Genomic DNA, 21,980 nt, shown 5'->3' with positions numbered 1-21,980 from the left:
ATTCATCCTAGTTCTGAGTACATTAATCCCTAACACCATCAGAATGCGGGGAACAGGCAGATGAACACAGATTCTGCAGTACAAGTATGATGTCAAACAAAACTATGTATAGTACAAAATATAATATTTCAGTTATCACTTCCAATACTTAATTTCTGCTCCAGTATATCCACACATAGGATATACAATATTTTGTTACAATGAGAAGGCAACCATGTCATTCCCTTCTCCTGCTTTTTCTGTTGCATGACTCAGCCTAATAGGGTGGCTGCACCTCTGAAACAATGCCCTCTGATGAGACCTAGTAAGTATGGCTTTTCTATGGTGGAACATTCAGAAAGGTGTAAAAATCTGAATTTTTTTCTTGGGCTTCGGGCCTGGGATGAATGGAAGGATATGAATAGAGTGATATGAAAGCAATTTTCTGGTTCACCTATTGATGTTTTGGATTTGCTTATTTTGTTTATTTGTATTTATCTGTTCTACTTCAGCCAATTTGCAATGTATTCAATACATTTTGTAAGTAAACAAGTAAATCAGCATTCCATTGATTTTACTCCTAGAGCAGTACTGTAATGTCAGAATATTTTTTCCTCATGACTGCAACCAGGGAGATTGATTAATTTTCCATGCTTGCTGCTATTCTAATAATAAACAACTCTCTGTCCCCCCCATTTTGTGATTTTATTTAAAATTTTAGAAACTTGCATATTGATATAGCATGCATTGAACCGTATCAGGCTGAATTTGGCCCTTCGTTTCAAGTTTGTGGATACCAGATTTTCTTTTTATACTTGCAGCCTAAACAGACTGTTGCTTTTTTAACAGAAAATACTGTTTAGAAACAATACACAGGCAATGTTCATAATGTTTACCTTGAGGGCTTTCTGTGCAACTTCACTTGAACCAATAGCAATGAGGTTTGGTCCAGCCATGCTGCAAAAACTTTTCAAATGCAAGGAGTCAGCAACAGGGACTGTAGAGACAGCATAATCCTGTATATAAATGAGGTATTTGCAAAAGAATTGTTTAGATTAATCGCATTATAAATTAAGCCTATTACATAGGTAGTCCTTGATTTACAACCATTCAGTGGCCATGCAAAATTACAACAGCACAGAAAAAAATGACCTGAGACTGATCCTTGCACCCCCGTGATCATGTGATCAAAATAGCTTATGGTCATGTGTGTTAATATGTTTAATACATCCCAGCTGATTAAAATAAATTATATGATGTTGGAGAGAAACCATCCCAGTCAGGAGGCAGACTCAAGTGGGGAACTGTACAAATTCCCATACCTTGCATGGGTATTTTTATCCCCAGAAAGAACATCTGTAAATCTGCTAACCTTAAAAGTGTCTGCCAGAATTTCTGCACCACGATGGTTGGTCCGCTTTGAAAGACCCACAAAAAATTCCCGACCTTAAAAGCAGAAAAGATACATTTAGCTTTAAACCAGCATGGATTAGAAGATCCAAAAATTATCAAAAGTCTGTTATAATGGAGCTATTGCAAACATTCTTTCGTTATCCTTTATCACTACCACTTTCCCTAATCAGGCTATGATTTTACTTACACTTTCCTGTTCAGGCCATAAACTTTACACTTTGTAAACATTTTACATTTTATTATTTTGTCTTTTCCCTGCTTGTAATAAACTATATAAGACCATTAAGAGCTAAATGTTACCAATATTGTACAAAGAAAATTATCTGTAATTTACAATATATGTTACAACTAAGAAGGTCAATGTCAGAGGAAATCTTTTTTTTAACCTTTCATAATACATAACACGTAACACATGACATAATACCAATAATGCTTATTATATTTGTTCTCCTTCACTTGCTATTATACAAGGCCGAATTTTATCTTAGAAAAAGATTTACTATATCGAAAGTCAAATATCAATGATAGGAAAGCAAATTTTCTAATTTAATGTTGTGTTTGGAAAATTTTCACATACTGTAGTAAGTCAATATGCTATAATCAACCTGTCTGCGGAATTCAAATATTAAAAAGATTTTTAACCTTACTATACCTGTAAATAAAACATCTCCTCCATCTAAGGTTGCCTGATCATCTTTCATCTCTACAATATTCAGACTAAGACTGTGAAGTGCTGTCTTCATTGCTTCAACCTGTTTGAAAAAATGAAACAAAATTTAGAATCTATTTTAGTGATGCCAATTTAAAATATCTGCACATTTCTGGACTTCATATCTATTCTAACTGAACCACACTTCTTTTAATAAGTCAGCTTTATTAAACTTTAAAATGAGTACAAAAACATTTTTTTTAAAAAAATCGGTTTTTTAAAAAAAAAAACAATGATTTTGTCTGATTTAGAATGCTATCTTGAAGAATAATGATCATGGCATATTTTGATGACAATAATTTCCCTGCATTTTTGTTATATACAGCTAGACAATTTAAATCTCTGGAGAAAATGTAAAACATATCCAGTACAATTTCTTTGATATCCAGATTAAAGTACTGCAGGTATTTTGATTCAATTATACATTTGCCCCAGTTTTGAACTAGAATATTTCTATGCCAAATCATCTTTGAACTTCCTGTTAAAAATTGTCAACTATGTTAATGTATGGAGATATAAAAAAGAGCAGTGCATGTAATAAGTAACTAAGTATTCCAAACTGCATGCTTATCAATAAATACAGAACTGCTTTGCTATAATTTTTGTATCAAGTCTAGCAAATTATTCCTTGAATTACAATTAGATATTTAATATGGTCAATCTTAGATGTTTTGGTGTGATTGTTACAACAGTAAGACAATATTTGTTACTTGACAAAGAATAAATGGTTTTCATCTGTGCCATATTCTTCAGTGATCATGGATGTTATTGCAGCTATAATTACGCACTATAGATTTCTACCACGCTCACGGTTTGTATAAACTGAAAGGTAACATGATAAGTGGTATCCACATTCTGTGTTTTTGACTGGATTGTATCCACACTGGATTGCATTCAGCATACTAAACTCACAATCTTAGAAATAGTCATCAGACTAATATAAGATGGATGAAAGCAAAATTAGAGACACATTTTTGGAAATAGCAACACATGCTGGTACATAGACTGCAATGTCTTCTAATGGAAAGCAATACCAAGAGAACTCTGCAAGGCTGAGAGCATGCTAGTTTATTCTCTTAATACTGAAAAAAGCGGAGACAAGAAATAAGAAGTGGCTTTTTTTTTTAAAAAAAGAAAGGAATTTCCTAATGCTATCAAAATTCAAATATGGAGCCATTTTTAATATTATAAATTAATGCTGTTTGTAAGTATGATACTACATTAACTAAGTAAACGGGGTAAAAAGGATTAAATTTATATTAAAAACAATGATCAAATTATCAGTCTGAGGTCTATCAACAATATCTTAGATGTTCTATACACATTTCAAGCTTTTGTCTTTATCTTTTGCTGGGCTAAACTAGATGTAGACATGCTACTTTATTAATTTATTTTATGTATTTTTATGTTATAGGTTTATGTATTTTTACTGTACTGTTCTTTGATATAAAGGTGTTAATAAAGGCTTTGGTTTGATTTGACATCATCAAATCTAGTAACATCTTTCCTAAACTAGGCAAGAATAGTGGGATGCAACATTGGTAAAAAGGATTAAACTTTTCCCCACCAACACTGTTTTCTGATCAAAATAATCAGTTCCAGTAATGTTTGTTTCCTTTAGTTTAGGTGTTTGCTTAATTCCAAAATGACTCTGGGCAGTTCGCAATATAATAAACCAAAAAACCACAATGCAAAGCAAAATAAGTTGGGGTTTGGTCACGCCACAACCAGGTCTTAAGGCCTTACAGAATGCCAATACAGTGACAATCACACAGCATTCCAGAAGGCAGAAGTACACTTCCAGGTGGCATTGTTTAATCAAGGGGCTTTGGAGTATGCCAAATCTGCCAGCTCCTGCTAGATGGGTACAAAACATGAGAGATGGATGGTCTGTCAAATAATCTGGCCCCATGTCATGTAGGGCATTATAGATGATGACAATTGTCTTGAATTTCTCCAGAAAAATACAGGCAGCTGGTGTAGCTTGTAAAACAGCGGTGTCACGTGGGCATACTGAGGCACGCCCATCAACTAGCTGCACCAATGCATTCTGGACTAGTTGAAACTTCTGAGTGGTTTTCATGGGCAACCCAATATAGAGTGCTTTGCAATAGTTGAGTCTTCAGTGACCAGGGCATGAATCCATGAAGAGCCACCCAACCCAGGAAGGGGCATTACTATGGGATTAATTCAATCCTTATTTGTTTCCTTAACTCTAGACCACATAAACACATATTGTCCCATCCAGAAGGATAAGAACACATGGAATAAGTGAGGAAGACTGATATTAAGCATCGAGCAGACATCCTAATACTGAAACTAAATCCATGATATGTCTAAGTGCAACTCCTTCAAGACTGAAATCCACAAGCCTAAGTGCATCCATCCATCCCCCAAACAATCAATGTATCTATCTGTTTAGAAATCACACACAGTGATGATATGCCAGGTTTCCGAACATAGGGCTATCCTTTTATGGTGCTAGAGCCTGAAATCAGGCCCATAAACTAGGGTGGAAACTAATCAAGGAGAGAAGCAACCTAGAACTAAGGAGAAACTTCCTGACAATTAGAATAATTAACCAGTGGAACAACCTGCCTCCAGAAGCGGTGAATGCTCCAACACTGGAAGTTCTTAAGAAGAGACTGGACAGCCATTTGTCCGAAATGGTATAGGATTTCCTGCCTGAGCAGGGGGTTGGACTAGATGACCTCCAAGGTCCCTTCCAACTTTACTTATTATCATTATTATTACTATTACTATTATTATTATTATTATTATTATTATTATTATTATTATTATTATTATTATTATTATTATGTTTAATTATATAATTTAATTTAATTAATAAATAATAAATATTCTGTAGAGATTAGGGAACTTAAAGTTTTAGGTATGTTGTAGTTGGGGCATGTCTTTATTTCTTGGAATCTCAACAAGTGACTGAGATTGTGTACTGTATTGTGATGTTGGCCTCTACTGGTGGAGTGTACCTTGGCAAAACGATGTAGAAAAGGGGATGGTAGGATAGGTTGGCTCATCACTTACACATCCTCAATTCAATTCTGCTTCAGGTTCTGGTATTTTTAAGGAAACCTGATTATTTATCTCCAAATCTAATTTTGAAACTATTCCTTCTCAGATGTTTTTGCACAAAAATGAATTGCTATTCATTGTTTAGGCTTCTAAACAATATTATGAGACATGTAGTTGCCATTTTTGATTAATTTTTATTCATACTGTTTTACATGTTAGGAAATGCTGAACAATGAAATGTTAAAACAAATTCCGTTTTTGATTTTAACAAAGCTTTACATATGCAAGACAATGGAATGATGCTGTGATGGAAAGTAGTTCTGTGTGATCTGTTATCAATAGAACCAGTGGTTACTTTCATAGGATGATCTTTTTATACATTGTAGATAACCTGCATANGAGGCAGGACAAGAAGCAACGGGTGGAAACTAATCAAGGAGAGAAGCAACCTAGAACTAAGGAGAAACTTCCTGACAGTGAGAACAATTAACCAGTGGAACAACCTGCCTCCAGAAGCGGTGAATGCTCCAACACTGGAAGTTTTTAAGAAGAGTCTGGACAGCCATTTGTCCGAAATGGTATAGGGTTTCCTGCCTGAGCAGGGGGTTGGACTAGATGACCTTCAAGGTCCCTTCCAACTTTACTATTATTATTATTATTATTATTATTATTATTATTATTATTATTATTATTAATAATAATAATAATATTATTATAGAAAACTGGTAAAGCAAACAGATATATAAGCCTTAAAAGACATTTTTTTTATTTTTTTCATCATTATATTCTAAAATTTTATCACTACCCCCAAACTTGCTCCTTCCTCTAATTCAAACAGATATCAGAACAGATCTATAGGTTATGCATTTCAGCTTTTTGGTGTTCTGAATCTTCTCATTTATAACTAAAAATCATGTTTATGTGTTTATGCACATATATTCATGCACAAACATGGATCTGAATATTACCCAGATGTGCTGTCTCGTTTAAATTATCACACAATACATCGTGTAGCACTCTGGACTCGGTTACAAAAAAAAATTGTTTCAGAGTGTGCCCTTGCTGGAATCAAATCTAAAGTGCTGCATGGGCCTATTACAGACTGTGCATTTTCCAAGAAGCCAATATTTACAAATGGAACTGTGCCACCTGGCTCAGTCAGAAGGCATAACATGCATGCCCAATCAGTCTTCCCGGAGCTACATTTCTACATACTAATAAATTTTTTCATCACGTACTGCTTTTAGGCATGTCCTAGTATAGCAGGTTTCAGCTTTGCAGAACAATTAGTCCTTAATTAACTACCCTAATTGGGACCAGGAACTCCATCATTAAGCAAAATGGCCGTTAAGCAAAATATCACATGACCATCCTGCTTAGTGATATTCCAGCAGTCCTGGTTGCGGTCGTTAAGTGAACCATTCACAGTCATAAACCAGATTGGAAGGTCTCAAATGGCAATCACACGATTGCATGACAGTTGCCAACAGCCCAAACCATGATCACATGACTGCTGTAAATGCGAGAACCAATGATAAGTCACTTTTTTCAGCACTTGGAACGGTCATTAAAAGAATGATCTAGACTACCTATATTATCATTCTTACTGATGTGAATCATTTCAAGGTCTCGCAGTACCAAAAAGTGAAAAAGGAAAGTTTCCCTCTGTGTTTGAAGGGATGAAGCAGCATCAAAGAGGAATGCATAATTATAGTGTTTACTTGAAAAATTTCCCTCTAAACATACTTAGCATATATATATGTATATATTATGCATATTTTCTTCCTCTTTTGTATGATGTGCCTACGTCTGCAGCTATGTATGTGTGCACAGAGTAAGAGAGAAAATTCCTATTCAAAACTATAATGACATAGAAGAACAAGAAAGTTAGAACTCCAGAGGGTATCTATGTAAGTTACAGAGATAAATTGTGGAAGTGTAGAAACACCTAATTAGAGTTAATTACCATACTGCAAAAACATCAATTAAAAAATCAATTGAATAAAGATGATGGAAATAACCAAACAAAATTAAGCCAGAGTCATGTATGCTGACAAAGCAATATTTTGAATACTTTTCTCTGCACAAAGTAACAATTGGCTATTTTGCAAGACGTCGAACTAAAGAGGCCTAATCTATTCTGCCTGGACATGCACGGCAGGCCAAGAATGCACCTGCATAAGCCAAGCATTCATTATCTTTCAGACACCTAATATCCCATAATACTAGAGTGACTGCTAATTCCAACTGTACCATTGACCACATGCCATGTGCCTCCCCCTTTTGGAGGCAATGAAAAGTATTTAAAATTCATGAAGCTTGCTGAAAGCTCAACTATCACATTCTACTCATTCCAAAGTGCATGGGAAAGAGATAACATAATGACCATTTCAACTAGAGCTATTATTGTCCATGAATAACCAATATTCTATTAAATTGCTAATAGACTTGCTTGAGAATGTTGATAGCAATCAAGCCATATAAGAACATTCCTTTTTCCTAACAATGAGATGTTCTACAGTTCTGTTGTTTCTGGGTTGTTTGTTCAGAGCTTAACACAAAATATTCAGAACACTTACTCCATTTCAGAGAACACTAGCGACTCTATTTTAACTGCCTGCTATTTCCTGCTCCTAGGAACTCTTCATATTGAGTCCTCCCTTTTAGTTATCATTCTTATTTAGAAAAGAAGCTTTATAAAATAAATAATAAATAAGAATTCTTATGTGTAAAACCAAACAGTAAGCATTTAGCATGGCCATTTATTAAAAGGAAAACATTTTTTGAGATTAGCAAAAAAAAAAAAAAAATCAATGTATTGCCTGAGTATGGAGTTAAAATTATAGAATGAAGAATACGATCCAAAAATATTCTTCAGATCTTAAAGATTTAAAAGGGCTCTTTCTGTAATCTGTATTTCATATCCAAGTTATGATTCATAGGAATGCATAACACTATCCAATACAGAATGAGTTCCCTGTGGAGATTAAGCAGCAATTTACTCTTAACATTGGAGTACTGCCTGAGGTCATGAAAATAATTCACGTTGACTGATCAAGCGATAATTAATAGTCTTCAAAGACGAAAAAGGAAAATCTCCTAATATTAAATAACTCTTCCACTTTAATGACAATTCAACAGAATTTTTGGTAACAAAAACTACCAAGTTGGCAGCTACATATATTTGAACTGGATGTAGGAACATATTATGGTAAATATACTAAGACAGCCTTCCCTAATAAATTATCCTCCAGATGCATATACTGAACTACAGTTCCCAATGACTTCAGAATACATATAAATGGAAGATGCGGTTATGTGTTAGGCTTGCTTTTCCAGAATCAGCATACATTTACAGTATAAATATATGGTAAATATAGTATCATGTGGTTGACTTTCTAAATGGGCCTGAAGTACCAGAGTACCAAAATATTTTTGTAGCATCATGACAAATGATACTGGTATGATTAAAAGAAACACATTTCCGATCTTATCCACATTTGCCTTACATTTCTATTTAAAAATCAGCTAGTTGAGACTCTCGAAAATGCATAAGAATGATTCAGTAAGGTATTCTAAACGGATACTGTACTTATTTTTTTTAATATGGAGAGCATATAATGAATCCAATGGATTTTTAGAAGGGGAAATAGATTAATGGTAAGTGAGCACCTGTCCACCCTAGATGAATTCAAATCACCAGGACCAGATGGATTACACCCCAAGGTTCTGAAGGAACTGGCAGATGTGATCTCAGAACCACTAAACTATATCTTTCTTTCTTTTTTTTTAATAAAATTTTATTGATTTTCTATTTTTTACAAATCATAGGTGCTTAGTAAACAACGTGTTGTCTGGGTACATTTTTTACTTAACAATACATAATAAAATTATTCTATGTCTTTTTCTTTATTCTTCAATATTGCTCTATGAGTTTCTACACATTTTGGTATTTTCCTAATCCTCTCTTCTTCAAATAATGTTTCTTCAATTTTCAAACACTAAACAAGATGCAATTCTTACTGCTATTAATACATACAACATACATAGTATATGCTTCTTCATCATATTTTTCTAATATTATATCTCCTAAAAATAGTTCCAGTTTATAACATCTTTTCTTTCCAGCTCACATCTCAATTATATTTGCAGTTAAGGTTGCCTTATTAAGCCAATCCCCTGTTTTCCCAACTCTTATTTCAATTTTGTTTTCCCTTCAATATTCAAAATATCTTTATAGGTTACGATTTTCTCCAAATTAATTACATTAAGGTGAGTAAAAAACCTCCCTTATTAAGAGCCATCCTGTTATTTTCATGTTTCCCATCTCATACAAAAGTGTACCATCCCAAGTATAAATCTTGTTATATTTCCCACTTCAGGAATCACCAGCTGGTGGGAAAGAATCCCCTAATCAAAGCAGTGTTGTGACTAGAAATGATTTTGAAATATAAGTAGACCTGCAGGTGTAAACATCTATCAAATTCATTTCTCCTTTGCTCAGAGAAAGGAAGGTAAGTTTAGATTTTAAATTTGTGTCCCTCAGTTTTAATGCTAAATCTATGTTACACCAGGAAATGCAAGTGTAGCCATCTTGTCTTGCTGGAGGTGTCAGCCTTTCGAGGTAGTCCAGACAAGAAGCACATTCAGAAGTACTAGCTCTACTTTATTGTAAGGTTACATAAACAGAATCTTGCAAGTCTGAAAGTACATTTCTTGCCTATCACCTTTACAACCCGAGAAACTAGGGAGAGTCTTTTCTGAGACATTTGACACACCCATATTCCTTCTGCAGGCTAAGCTGCCTCTTATCCAACCGTTGCCCTGGCTGAGGCTCTTGCCTCATCTCCCAAAGTCATTTACACATATCATTACAGAGGAAAGGAAATTTGCCCCCCCCCCCAGTGGTGGGATTCAGCCGGTTCACATCACTTCAGCAGAATCGGTAGCTAATTTTTTGTTGCCCAGGCCCAGAATGGACTTCCAGAAGCGGCACCCACACAGAGAACCAGTTGTTCACATATTTGAATCCCACCACTGCCCCCGCCCCTTTGCCAATGCATCCAAAGGGAGATATTGCAAATAACTAAAACTTTCCCCTTTGTCTGGGCAGGCATGGATCTGTCAAATCTTGTTTTCCATTTGCTTGCACAGAACAACACAAGTTGAGTCAACTGAACTTGCTTCTCTTTGCCTGCTCAGTACCTCATTGGTTGGGTGGGTTGTGAGCTGTCAAGAAAACAGACAACACCTTCTACTTCATTGTGTAGCTCCCCTACCCAATGGAACAGCTGCAGTTTGGGGAAGAAGGGATGACAATAGAATATTAGAGCTAATTAAGAGGCTGTGGTGGATTTATTTCTCCCCCACTTAAGTATAGTACTTAAGATTAATATTATTTAATATTTTTTATAAAGACGGTATTTCCATAGAATCTTTTAGATTCACTGAATCATACATATTAGTGAAACAAAATATTCTGAAGTTTACTTGGAATATTGAATCCTTAATTCAGCACAGATCAAAGCCAATGCAAAATCCAACATAGTGTATGCATATATAGAAAAAGACAAGAGAGAGAATCATTGGGCGTCAGGCGGCATAAAGTGTAATAAACTATTATGGTGATGGATATATTTCCTAGTAATATATTTCAAAAACTTGTTGAGTTGTAGAATTTGATCACATTAGAAAGTAGATCTTGCTACCATACGTAAATCTCACAGAAGTAAGGCTTAGGGAATTTTTCTCTAGGATTGTGGTGACCCTCCTGATTTTAATTAATGAAGCTCAAATAGCTTCTTTCTAGTTTAAACATGTTAAAACACCGAGACTGCCAAAATGCAGCTCAAGAAAGGAAGGAAGGTGAAACAGCATGGAGTCAAGCATTTTTTTCTTTCAGGCAATATAAGCGCAAACCAACTTATTTCTTTTAATCTTGATTAAAGAGTAGGGCACATTATATAGACTGTAGAATTTTACTTTTGACTGCAATTCTTTTTTATTGCTTTTAGAAATATTTATGCTTTAGTGTTTTACAGCTTTTAATGTTGTAAGTCACCTCAATGCAAATAAATGTCCTTGCCACCTAAATAAAGAATTTGTTTCTGTTAGCCAGCGTGCCTGGCTGAGGAATTCTGGGAGTTGAAGTCCACAAGTCATAAAAGGGCCAAGCTTGAAGACCTCTGAGATAGAAGTTTAAATACTGTAGAGCGATTCTACACGTTTATTCTACAGTAAATCTTACTAAATTAAATGAAACATGTCTAGTAGTGTGATTAGGATTATAAATGATTTTTCCATGTGTATGTATTGCTACAAAGGATTTTACTAATTATTATAAAATTATCTAATTAACAAAGTTAAACATGCTTTTGTTTTATTTATTATTTTCAGAAAGTAATTTTTCTTTCTTTTTTAAATAGCAAGGTGGAAGAGTTATTTGGGACAGGTTAGGGTAAATATTGTCATGATTCTCATTACAGGTAGTCCTCAATTTCTGTTGCTAGGCAAGACAGCTGTTAAGTGAGTTGCACCCGATTTTATGACCTTTCTTGCCACAATTGTTAAATGAATCGCTGCAGTCATTAAGTGAATCATGCAGTCACTCAGCAAATCTGGCTTCCCCCTTTGACTGCTTGTTGGAAGCTCCCCAGGAAGTCGCAAATGGTGATAGCATGAGCCCAGGATGTTACAAACTTTGTAAATATATGCAGGTTGCCAAGCAGTCAAATTTTGATCACATGACTGTGGGGGATGTTGTGATGCTCATCACCATGAGGACTGGTCATAAGTCACTTTTTAGTGCCACTGTAACTTTGAACTGTCGCTAAATGGATGGTGGTAAATCGAGGACTACCTGTATACATTTATAGAACACCTGTCTATGGGTACTTCAACTACACCACTGTCGTTTTCAAATCCTCAAACCCTCCTAAGTATTATGAAGTTGGCTATGGAATCATCTTGACCTCATTTAAAGACTTAGCAATAGATAGTGAAGATTATGAACCAAATCCAACCAAGCAATATTGTTATTAGCTCTTCATAACCTTATAACGGTTATCTCACCAGAACTGTCAGTAACTTTTTATTTAAGTTCTTTTAAGCACATGCTTGTGTAATCTGTCACAGTATATTGTCACTTTTTCTTCTGTTCGACACCTTTTTCTTTTTTCTTAACAATTTTATTAAATTATTTACCACAAATACAAATATAAGAAAAACTAATGCAAACCAAACAAAATATAAAAAGAAAAAAAAAGAAAACAGAAAAGGGAAAAGGGAAAAAAGAAAAGAGAAAGGTTCTGTTTTTATTTCTATGTATGTTTCTATAAGATATATAAAATACTAGCTGTACCCGGCCACATGTTGCTGTGGCTCAGTCTGGTAAAAGCGTGTGTTGCTTTTACGTCCAACAGATGGTGCTGTTTTTTTTAAAAAGCATGTTTTTACCTGTCACAGGTGTGACATCTATATAATATAGGTATATAAAAACACACGCGTATTCGAATGCAACGTTGTGTCAAAATTTCAAAGCAATCAGTGAAGGAATTTCAGAGATTTAAGATTTTGAACAAACAAACATTTACATTTTTATTTATATAGATGACTTCTCCCCCATAGACAAGCATACATAATTTATATTCTCTAAAACAGGGGTCTCCAACCTTTCTGGGTTGGTGGCCTGGTGGGAGAGAGGGGGACAGGCACCTTACACGGGCATGCATAAATGTGAATGTGGCCACATATGCACGCATGTTCACAAACAAGCCACACGCATATGCACCACACTAACAGGGCTGCAAGTATGTGTGCAAGGCTCTCAGCAATGCCAGCAGCTTTGTGAGGCTTGTGGTGCCACTGCCAGGCTCGCGGCGATGCTAGCACTGGTGCAAGGATCACGATGATGCCCCGCGTGAGACTCAGGCCATGGCCTGCAGTGATGCCACCACCTGCGTGAGGCTTGCGCCGTGGCCCGCCTGCTGCCTGCCTTTTGCTGGGCTGCTGCCACCTGCACAAGGTTCGTGGCAATGTCGCTACCTGCGTGTGGTATGCCGCCGCCAACCCGCCACTCGCAGTGCTCCCACCACCCATGCAAGGTTCATGGCAATGCCGCCGCCTGCACAACACTCAAAGCAACGTTGGCACGAGGGGGTGAGCATGCGCACACATGTGTGTGCCCTGCCCAGCTACTCACGCGGCCTGGTGGCCAAAAGGCCACAGCCTGGTAATGGGCTGCACACTGCAGCCCATAGGTTGGGGACCTCTGCTCTAAAATTTCAATTAAAAAACCCCTCTTCTTTCCATATCTCATCACTTATCAATAAGCAAATTGCAAAAATACATCATTCAGTCCTTATCAGCAAAAGTCTATTAAGAGAAATATTAGCATACTTATTTTAATCTTAATGAAAACATTAAGTGTATCACAATCCCAGTGTATCACTTTCTCTAAAAAATAAAGCAAAAAGCATCTTTTCTGCTTATTAAACAGATCTTTAAAGACTGGTCATTCAGTCCTGGTCAAAAGAAAATCCCATTAACAACTGCCATAAACCACACCATACACATTTTAATCCCAATCAAAGAGATTCACTTTACAAACCTTAAGTTTTATTTTTAAAAGCTTGATCTTTAATCCCATCAAGCAGTGTCCCATATGTTGATTTCTTACCATTTACTCTTTGCCTCTTTTCAGGAAGAGCTTGGGTAATTCCTCTTTATCTCCTCCCACAAAGAGTTTCCTTGGTTTCACACATTCCTTTTGTAAATGCAAGATAAGAAGACTTTCCAAGTCACTCTTCTGATTTATTATTTATATGTCCCTTTTAATTATTAAGACATCATCTGGTTTCTTTGAATAACAACCATCCCTTATGTCACTGCATACTAATCCTCTCCCCGAATCTCTGGCATATACTTTTGCCTTTTTTCTAAAAAAAACAACAAATGTTGGAAATTACCTGAACTACTTCTATATTTAATTTTCCACTGAAAGCCATATAAATGGAAGAATGCTATAGTTTCACAACCCATTGCTTTCCCCAAGTATTATAACTATGGTGGTAATGTAGAATCCCCCTGTATGTACAGGTAGTCCTTGACTTATGATCTTTTGCTTAGTGAATGTTCAAAGTTGTGACAGTGCTGAAAAAATTACTTACCACTGCTCTTCACACTTATGAGTGTTGCAACATCTCCACAGTCACATCAGAATCTGGGAGCTTGGCAACTGGCATGCATTTACAACAGTTGCAGTATCCTAGGGGATCATATGATCGCCATTTATGACCTTCCCGGGGTGGGGGTCTTTAAAAACGGAGGAATTTGGATTTGCTTAATGGAGATGGATTTGCTTAATAACCACATGATTTACATATCAACTGCTGTGATTCACTTAACATCTGTGGCAAAAAAAGTCATAAAATCAAGTCAAATTCACTGAATGACTGGCTCACAGTTCCAATTGTGGTCGTAAGTTGAGGACTACCTATAGCGTGCAGCAGGAAAAGTACACTGATAGTTCCCTTAAGCCTACAGGCTGGGAGATATGGTGTAGCAAGATTCCAAGCATGCTGCTTATATAAACAGAAGAATCAAGTTCAGGCGTTTTTATTTTTAACATTTGTGAAAGACTGACTAGAAGAATTAGGATTGGCTTCAAAGCAAGACTGCCTGTGGCATCTCCAAGTTCAGGTGGCAGAAGATGCAGTGAAGTAAGAGCCTTAATGAAAGGGGAAGCTGCCTACTCCCAAGTCCTATGGACTTCCATCATCCCAGACTGAAACATCAAACTGATGGGAGAGGAGATGAGTTGCTCTAAAATGTGATTAGGCTTATCTTCTGATGGTAAATGACATCCTGGGGACAGAGCCTGTTGGTTTTAAGGAGGTAATTATTTCAAGATGTTTTTAGGAGTACATTGAAGAAACTTTAAAAATTCCACATTTCCCTATTTCTTTTCTTCTGGAATAAATGGAATACCCAAATGTTTTCCTATAAAACAGCAGCATTGGGCCATCTTTCTATGGAAAATCTAATTCAGATGCAGATTTTCAGAACCAAAGTGCAATTTCTTCCCAATATCTTCCCAATTTCTTCCCCTACTCTTTATCTCAAAAGTCTGTCTCCTTCTTGCTGGGTAGAAAATTTTTTATATAAGGAACTGTGTTAAAGCCATGCCCCTTTTACTTACTTTAATAAAAGGTCTTGTAGACATTTCTTATATAAAAACATGCTAGCAGCTGGTTTTTGTTTGCCATATGTCAGGTTCATTATTTATATTTATATATTTATATTTATATAAATATATATATTATATATAGATAGATAGATATAGATGGTATAGATAGATAGATAGATAGATAGATAGATAGATAGATAGATAGATAGATAGATAGATATAAATTTATATAAATATAGATATATATTCAATTCAGGTTGAGGGTATCACTGGAAATACCCATAGGCATCCTTACCTATTCCAATAAAACTCCCCTTTTACAACCCTGTAATCCCTATTCACGGTAGAGTTGGGGCGACTGGATGGAGCTCAGCATTTACTGTCCAGATGCCCTTCCTAATGCCTATGTGGAGTTTGCAGCAGATATTTTTTCATTACACCCTAGAAGAGAAACATCTTCTACCTAGGATTGTACAGTACTCCCAACCTTCAGAATAAAAGGCAAGTGTCTTCACCACTAGGCTATTAAACTGCTTGGTCTTACCTATTTCAATAGGAAACTTGGGGGGGGGGGGAAACTGCTGTCCTAAATGGAGTAATTGTTTTTAGTTGCATTTCTTTATAACATGATTTGCAGTGATTTGTCCCTACTGATGGTCAAGGTCAGCTCCAGGCTGTTTGCATGCAGTTAAAATATTGCTAAATTTGTTTTCTCCATAGAAAGTAACACCATAAAATGAGACATCAATCCCGTTTGTCTATTCAATCATTAATTCATTTCTCAGAAGTTTATCTTGCAACCAAAAGGTCATTCTTTTTATAAAAAAACACATGACATGTTTCAAATTATTATTTTTTCTTCTCAAAGCAGGGCAGAATTAAAACTTATTTGAGTATTTTACAATGTCTTAGCAATTAGAATGGAGCCAAATGACAATGCATGATTTATAATTTTGCTTAAAATGCACAGAAGCCTCTGCCAAATGATCTTGATGAACTCAGATTGCTACACATTATGGTAATATGTACCCTTGGTTCCTTTAAACTCTTATGTAACAGGAAAAAAAACCCATGAACTATAAATACTTTAACAACCCAGTCAAGGCCAGAAAATACAATTCATCATAAAATTCTGATTTTATGCATTTCTATTATTTTGAATAACTGCACATCTATCTCAGAATATCTCTGAACTACTCTCTGCAAATTCTGAAGAAAGGAGAAATTTTGAAAATAGATTACAAGTAAATCGATTAAATAGGCGCAGTTTTACATTACTCTAAATCATAACTCTAAATCACGAGGAAGACGAAGCCACAGTAAACATAAAGTGAGATTGCCAAGGCAATGCTGAGACCAAATGTAAACTCAACACTTTTCTCCTTTGCAAGCCAATGTAAGCATGTGTAAAAGTAGATCTCGAAGCAACATTGAGAAAGCAATGCCTTGCCTTCCCAACACAACCTCTGTGCTTGGGATCTGAATCTATAAGGACACAAAATGGGTTGGTACACTTTAAGAAGGCTGTTTCAAAGGTGCTTTTTCACGAGGCAACTGGACTTTCTTTTTTTTTTCTTTGAAGACATTTTGCTTCTCATCCAAGAAGCTTCTTGCATGAGAAGCAAAACATCTTCAAAGAGAAAAAAGAAAGTCCAGTTGCCTCGTGAAAAAGCACCTTTGGGACAACTATGACCTGGATGACTGAGAATCTCCATAGACATTCAAGAAGACTGTAAATCCCAAACAAATGTCACAAATGGCTATCACATCAGATCTCAAGATGTATCCTCTCTAAATACGTATGATCTTGTTGGAATTCATGGAGATGCATATTTTCAAATCAACAATAAGTCATTATCGTTCATGTATAACAAAACAGAGACAGGGAATTTACGGTCTACTAGATATTGTTGAACTCTACATCAGACTGCACCTTATACCATTTATGCAAAATGCAGTAATCTTTTCTAAACATTAATAGAGGAAATGTAAGCAGGGGGATTAAATCTTGTGGTACTTTTATAGATTTGTGTTCGCCATAGTTAGCAGTCAAACAGGAAACTAAAGTACCTTGTAACAACATGATAAAAGATCTAAAATCAGTTGAACTATTTGACCACCTGTTTTGATTGGGGGCAATATTAACAGAATAAGAGAGTTAGAAGGGACCTTGGAGGTCTTCTAGTCCAAACCACCACTTAAGCAGGAGATCCTATACCTTTTCAGACTAGTGGTTGTTCAATCTCTTTTTGAAAACCTCCAGTGATGGAGCACTCACAACCTCTGAAGGCAAGCCCTTCCATTGGTTAACTACTTCCTGTCTTTCTTTACCCAAGTCTCCTTTGGGTAGACTTTCCTTTCTATGGATCTTTCTACATAGCCATGAGTCTTGCCCTCAAACTCTTTGCAGTATTTTCAGCTGCTGTGTCGCTGTACTTCGTTTTCCTATGGAACTCAATGGCTCCTCCAGCTGGCCAATGAGAAGGCAGCAAAGTCAGTCAATGCTCCTCCCTCATACTTTCCTCACTGTGTCTCATTATGGAGAGATAGGAGGGGGGAATCCTATGAAGTGGCTCTGGAGTTATTCAGGTAGATAGCAGTAATGATGATAAAAAATCATGACGCTTCTGGTAGAGATGGAATTCCAGGACATGGAAGACAAGATGAAGCAAAAGTTCTTGCAAAAAGAAAGCCACCTGCCCCACAAGAGAAAAAGTAACTACAGTTCTTTCCCAGTAACTATAGGCCAACAGGATATGGATAGAGAGAAACAGACTAATCTTTGCAAAGCCAAACAGCTAGTAGATATGAAAGGCAACCAATACTAGTAGAGTTCCATCTTTGCTTCTAGAGGGGACCACATTTCTTAAGCACAGCAGAAAGATAGAAAAATAAAAGAAAAAAGAATAGAGAGCAGAGAAAAGAAATGAGAAAATCTACAAAAGTCTGCATATTTGTATGTAATGTAGTTCACACATAGTTTTTTGAACCATATTTTATTGAACAACTCACAAATTAGCTGGGATTACTCAAATTACTACATCAGAGTTTGACAACAGAGTGGCCTGGTAACAAGAAATCTAAAACTCAATGCTATAGTTTGGCTATTTTTTTTTAAAAAAGTATCTGTTTTAAAAAAACTCTGGTTCTCTGCATCTATATCAATATATAAAAGACAGTGACAGAAGAGATAAACTGTATACATTGTTTCTGACTTCATAAATTACGGTAAATAACATTACATCTAAACTGCACTGACTCAAACTCAACTTTCACAGATCTACAATGTGAACAATTAGCATACTTAGAAGAGAAAGAAAGAAGTTTAAATATTCTTTATTAACAATTACAATGTTTGTGCTGCTGATACACTGATCTTTTCATCTATGCATCAAAATGGGCCACATAAAAGCAGAAATGAGGCCTAGCTCTTCCTTTCCTTCCTTCCTTCCTTCCTTCCTTCCTTCCTTCCTTCCTTCCAGCACTGGAAGATAATTTTATGAACCAGTCGCTTCCTATTTTTTCTGCAACAATAGAGATTACTTCATAACTAAACTCTTGAATATGAATTGCAACATATTGTGATGATCAGCTGGGGTTTGGATAATCCTTCAAGAAATTCAAAATAGTTTGGCATTTGTAACAAAGCTGCTGAAAAAAAACCCCAAGTTTAAACATCTGGAATTAACATATTTCATGGAAGCTGAGGCTTGAAAAGCACAGAACATTTTCTCCTGCAGTCACTGCTAGTTTAGTTAATATAATTAATCTTAAAGGAAAAAACCAGGGCTGTAGACATACAGATGTTGAAATTTTTCAATTAGAATAAATTATGCAACTTGGGAATTCAAGTCCTGTTTAATAATCTGAATCGTGGTCACCAATGGAAGGCCTATTTTCTGCATGCTTAGTTCAATCTCATTTCTTCACATAGTTCTTTTATACAAATGATTTGCTAGTTATAGAGCTTTTTTGATGAGCCTTTTAGTAAAACTAGTGTCAGCTAGAATTCATTGCTTCAAGCACAGTACAAGATAGATTATTTCCTTAGGGAGCATTATATTGTCCCAACAAATAGGGCTTCAATTTAAGCTGATTTAAAGAAACAAACAGTAGAGAAATTCTGTGATTAATGAGTCTCATTAATTTCAATGGCATTTACATACTGCTCCTGGTTTCGATAAAATTGAATCAGGTCAATTCAACCTGCTATTCATCTGAATTCAATACACCAAGTTAACATGTACACTGAAGAAATACAGAGAAACACAAGATAGGTTTTTGAAAGCTGAGACTGGATAAATGCTTAATTTCCATGACCTATATAGTATAGTTTCTTATTTGCACAAAACCTCCATTTGATAATTGAAAGTGCAAATATATAGGATATGTATAAATCCACGTTCACGTTTTATTGATTTAATGAACAGAGATGTGAAGAGTGTGATTTAATCAGGAGTATGCATATAATAACAATGTGTGGTTTGCATAATAGGATGCAAATGTTAAAAATATCAGAATTCTCTATCTCTATAGAAGAAATTGCATACAGTAATCTCACTCTTTCATATAGCCCAGCTGCAAGGCATTAAGTATTATTTTCCTTTAGTGCCGAAGCAGGTGGCTATCAACAAATGCTGATCCACAGTAGTGTAACTTCCATATATTCCTGCAAAAATTATGGCACTGCCTGAGTTCCGCTACCATTTTCAAAACATAATTGAAGGGGGAGATGTGTTACAAATCATAATCTCTCTTTTCTTTGGTGGAAAGTCAAGGAAGTTTTCCTTTCCTTCCTTGAACAAATGATACTATATTTTCTCTTCTTGGGCAGTACTATCACAGTGTTATATATCTCCATATAACCTGTTGACAACAATAATTTAATTTTTCTGAAGATAGAAATAAGATTTTAATCAACATTGCTTTCTAGTGGAACTTTATCACCTAGCCCACCCAGATTAGAGTATGCTAAAAGAGAGCAGAGCAGAGCAGGAAGAGTTATAAGGCAAGAGGAATAAACAACTTAAGTTGGGGGTAAATGTAGTAAAGCCAAGTAGGTAACTCAATATTAGCAAGCCGTGCCACATGTTATATGGCAAAACAAAAGCATGGGGGCCATTTCTTTAAAAATGCAAAAATAGCATAATTTTTACCCTTTTACCCGCTGCTTTTTACATTTCCAGAAATACTGCATCCAGATACATTCTTTGCTCTCTAATAACCAATAACAGGCAAGCCTCAGAGCTAGCTGGCAATCTCAGAAACGCAGGATCTCACAAGAATTTCCTGCTTCTGGTTGGGCCAGAAAACAACAGACACTTTTGTGGTATTCTGGCACTTTTGTTCTGCCCTTATTTGTTCAGGCCAAAGCTCAGTTTCAGTGGAAATTTTAATGTTAATTTATGATATTAGAATTTCCTTTTTGCCCTATTTATTGGTTCACAATTTTATTAAAAGCTACTGTGTTGTGAAATTTATGGTTTCTGTTTATTATTAAAGACTAAGGGAAGGGGTGTCATCTAGAAAGCAGTTCAACAGTGTGTTTCATAACCATATTCACAATGAAACTATTCTAGCACTATGATCTTTAAATGTTAGATTCCTTAGCATGCAGTTCAGGTTAAACTTATATCCTATTTATTTATATCCAATTATTGAACCATTGCATAATTAACTCCCATTGTCTTCAATGGAACAATTACTTTTCATTAGACTTAATATATTAATGTAATACAAAGAATGAATAGTGAAACTGTTTTAGAGAAGTGCAATGTATTATTAACAAGCAAGAAAGAAGCTCTACATATATTTATATTTTTTGGACTCAAACAGAACATTAGTTAACAACCAAACCAAAGTCACTAACTAATTTATTTACAGTGCCTACAACTGTTCTTGGACAAAAAACAACAGACATTCATAACCTTTCATGTGTGAAGGCAGTGCCATAACTACTTTTCCTCGAAAATATGTACTATGCAGCATGTCACATATTGGATCCTTTTAGAGTCACAGACACGGAGGAGGGCATACATGTGCATGAAAGGTTTAAAAAGAGCATTTCCATTCACATTTGGAGGAACAGGAAAATATGTATGTAATTCTTTTCCTTCAAGTATTTGGTTCCTTAATTACATTGTGACTTAATATGGAATCTGTTATTAAAGTAGTTATACATTGGAGTTCTGTGGTAAGCAATCACCAATTATCCTTGGAGACTAGTCTTAACCTCTGGTTTATCTACCTCTCCAAAACACCAATAAAGTTTAGCACTTCTAAATATGTGTATATTATACATATGTTAAGGCTGTCCAGTGGTTTGGATCTGAAAGCAAAAAGATGCTTCACAGGACACTCATTTCGCATCTCCTCTGTGTCTCCTTAAAGCAATTGGATATTTTCCCAGGATCAAAAATCTGCTCTTCACAGCTGCAGCACAACCCTATATCTGATTTAAGTAGTCACAGATAGGTGGTAAGTGCATGTTCTCCCTCATATCCCAAAGCACCTTTCTGCCCATCCTCATAACATACCCTGCTTCCAGCCACCAACTAATATTTCCATCATTTATACAAATCCATTACACTATCCCCTTTCAGGTAAGCATGCTGTGCAAACTGCAAAAAAAAAAAAAAAAAAAAAAAAAAAAAAAAA

At 35.6% G+C, this 21,980-nt stretch overlaps 1 protein-coding gene across 1 annotated transcript in view; it reads right to left on the bottom strand.

The window, feature by feature from the left end:
• The window catches only part of DDAH1 (dimethylarginine dimethylaminohydrolase 1), a 59,239-nt gene that overhangs the window by 14,705 nt on the left and 22,554 nt on the right, over positions 1 to 21,980 (bottom strand). Inside the window, exons 2-4 of the mRNA XM_015813415.1 lie at positions 2,045 to 2,144; positions 1,352 to 1,425; positions 876 to 995 (exon numbers count right to left, since the gene is read on the bottom strand). Coding sequence (XP_015668901.1) covers positions 876 to 995; positions 1,352 to 1,425; positions 2,045 to 2,144 — 294 coding nt within the window. The remainder of the gene's footprint in view (positions 1 to 875; positions 996 to 1,351; positions 1,426 to 2,044; positions 2,145 to 21,980) is intronic.

This window comes from Protobothrops mucrosquamatus, unplaced genomic scaffold (genome assembly GCF_001527695.2).
Source record: "Protobothrops mucrosquamatus isolate PMUCROS unplaced genomic scaffold, P.Mucros_1.0 scaffold155, whole genome shotgun sequence".
In the NCBI taxonomy this organism is placed as follows: Eukaryota; Metazoa; Chordata; class Lepidosauria; order Squamata; family Viperidae; genus Protobothrops; species Protobothrops mucrosquamatus.
This window is presented reverse-complemented; position numbering and strand designations above follow the sequence as displayed.